Source organism: Dendropsophus ebraccatus, chromosome 13 (genome assembly GCF_027789765.1).
Source record: "Dendropsophus ebraccatus isolate aDenEbr1 chromosome 13, aDenEbr1.pat, whole genome shotgun sequence".
NCBI lineage: Eukaryota > Metazoa > Chordata > Amphibia > Anura > Hylidae > Dendropsophus > Dendropsophus ebraccatus.
This window is the reverse complement of record NC_091466.1, coordinates 21,022,007-21,024,282: the sequence shown is the minus strand read 5'-3', so window position 1 is coordinate 21,024,282 and position 2,276 is coordinate 21,022,007. Positions and strand designations below refer to the sequence as shown.

Sequence of the window (2,276 nt, the reverse complement as noted above, 5' to 3'; positions counted from 1 at the left end):
CGCTATGACATGTTTTCTCTCACCCAGGCCAAATGACTGGGATTTGAGGGATACAGTGTATGCATGACTGCTCACTACTGTACTAGAACAAAGAGACTAGTGATAGGAGTCCCTGCCCCTGCACATACACCAGTCGTGTTGGTAGCTGCTACACTTGTATAGTTAGTAGGTGCAATTCTTGCCTTGACCTGGCCAGTGGCAACCCACCCTATGTCAGGGCACCGTGATGATGTATGGATTCCCTACAGCTCCATAGTGTGTTGTTGTGTCATGTCATAATTCCCCGACAGTTACGAGAGTTCACCTAAAATAAACCTTTTATTTTTTTAACCAATCTCTTTACCGCCATTTTAACTTCCTTATTCCTGAAACTATAAATGATGGGATTTAACATAGGGGTAAAAATGTTGTAAAAAACGCAGAACATTTTATCATTATCTAAGGAGTAGGCCGATGTGGGTCTCAGATACATAAAGAGTATGGTTCCGAAAAAGATACAGACCACCATCAAATGTGAAGTGCACGTCGAGAAAGCTTTACTTTTCCCTTTAGTTGTACTGATTCTTAATATGGATGAGATAATAAAGATATAGGAAATTAAGGTCAATAGGAAACACCCCCCAGCAACAAATCCCCCAAAAATAAAAATTTCTAGAATGTTTTTGTGAGTGTCGGTAGAAGACACTTCCAGAAGTGGTGGGATATCACAAAAATAGTGGTTAATAATATTTGAAGAACAAAAAGATAGACTCAGAGTAAGAAATGTATGAGAACAAGAGAATAACACACCACTAATCCAGCAACTGAGAGCCATCTTTAAACAAACCCTAGAGTTCATGATATTCGAGTATCTTAGAGGCTGGCAAATGGCCACGTACCGATCAACACTCATGATGGCCAATAGGAAACACTCTGAACTTCCCAAAAAATGAAAGAAATATAATTGAGTAAAACATCCAACGTAACTAATTGACATATTGGTGGTGTATATATTGAATAGCATATTGGGTACGGTGACTGAGGAGAAAGAAATGTCCAAAAGTGAGAGGTTGCAAAGAAAGTAATACATCGGGGTGGAGAGCTCTTGGTCTGTTCTTGTTAGGAGGATAAGTATGCTGTTTCCAAGCAATGTGGCTCCATAAATAAAGGAAAAAATTAGCAAAAGTTCTGCTTGAGCATCAACATTTTTGGAGAGACCTTCGAGGATAAAATATGCGACTCGAGTGTTATTTTCACAAGCCATATTTTATTTTTTTAATACAATATTACTCAATTGTAATATTTGTTTTCTTGTTTTCCCGGCAGTATCTAAGTTTATTGTCACTGTAGCTCATCTGTAGGAAGACAGAAAGGGGGATAGAAACTATATTCTTGCCCCTTACATATAAATTTTTTTTTTAGTGAGGCAAATCTATAAGCAAAATATAATTTTGTGTATATATATATATATATATATATATATATATATATATATATATATATATATTTTATATATTTTTTTATTATTATTATTATTATTATTATTATTATTATTATTATTATTATTATTATTATATTTATTTTTTTTTTACAATATAACAAATATTAAAGAATTTAAATATTTGGATGAAATATCAGTTTAATGAGGTTAATCCAAGGTTTATATATATCTCGTATCCACATGATAAGTTATAGCTAGCTTGGTGAGGTTCTGACTTTGGAGACCCCCCGCACAAAAATAGAGGTCTTTTGTTCCCCAAGTGAATGGAGCACTAGCAGACATCACTTTATTCACTGTCTATGAAAGTTCCAAAGATAGCTATGTATAGTAGGGACAAGAGTCTTCTTTTGGAGAGTACAGAATTGTAGAGTTGTAATGTTCTATTTCTTGCAATACCCAGGAAAGAATCATTTAAGATAATAAAATATTTACGTACTTTTAAAATAATGGCCACATTTTGCAGTGGCCGTCAAACTAATGTTCGTCTATTTATTTGCAGCTTTTATTGCGAGAACAGTGGCCGTTATTTTAAGTTGTTCACATACATTTTTTCCCCATGATTCTTTTCACTATCTACTGTCTTTTCACTACTACAATCAATAGACCTTCAAAAAAGAACCACACCCAAAAGGGTCAGCCGTTAACCTTGAACTAAAATATTGTTCCAATGGCCATTATTGCTATGAAGGCCGTTGGAACATGCTAAACCATGTACGCTGTTTGGTATTCAAAGCAATAGCTGTTATTTTGAGTATCAAATAACGGCCATTGAAAACAGCCATTGAAAACATTGAAC

At 34.6% G+C, this 2,276-nt stretch overlaps 1 protein-coding gene across 1 annotated transcript; it reads right to left on the bottom strand.

Moving 5' to 3' along the window:
• Window positions 1-304: 304 nt before the first annotated feature.
• On the bottom strand, window positions 305-1,243 carry LOC138770476 (olfactory receptor 5AR1-like). The gene has a single exon (XM_069949582.1). The coding sequence runs from the start codon at window positions 1,241-1,243 to the stop codon at window positions 305-307; it is 939 nt and encodes a 312-aa protein (XP_069805683.1).
• Window positions 1,244-2,276: the final 1,033 nt, after the last annotated feature.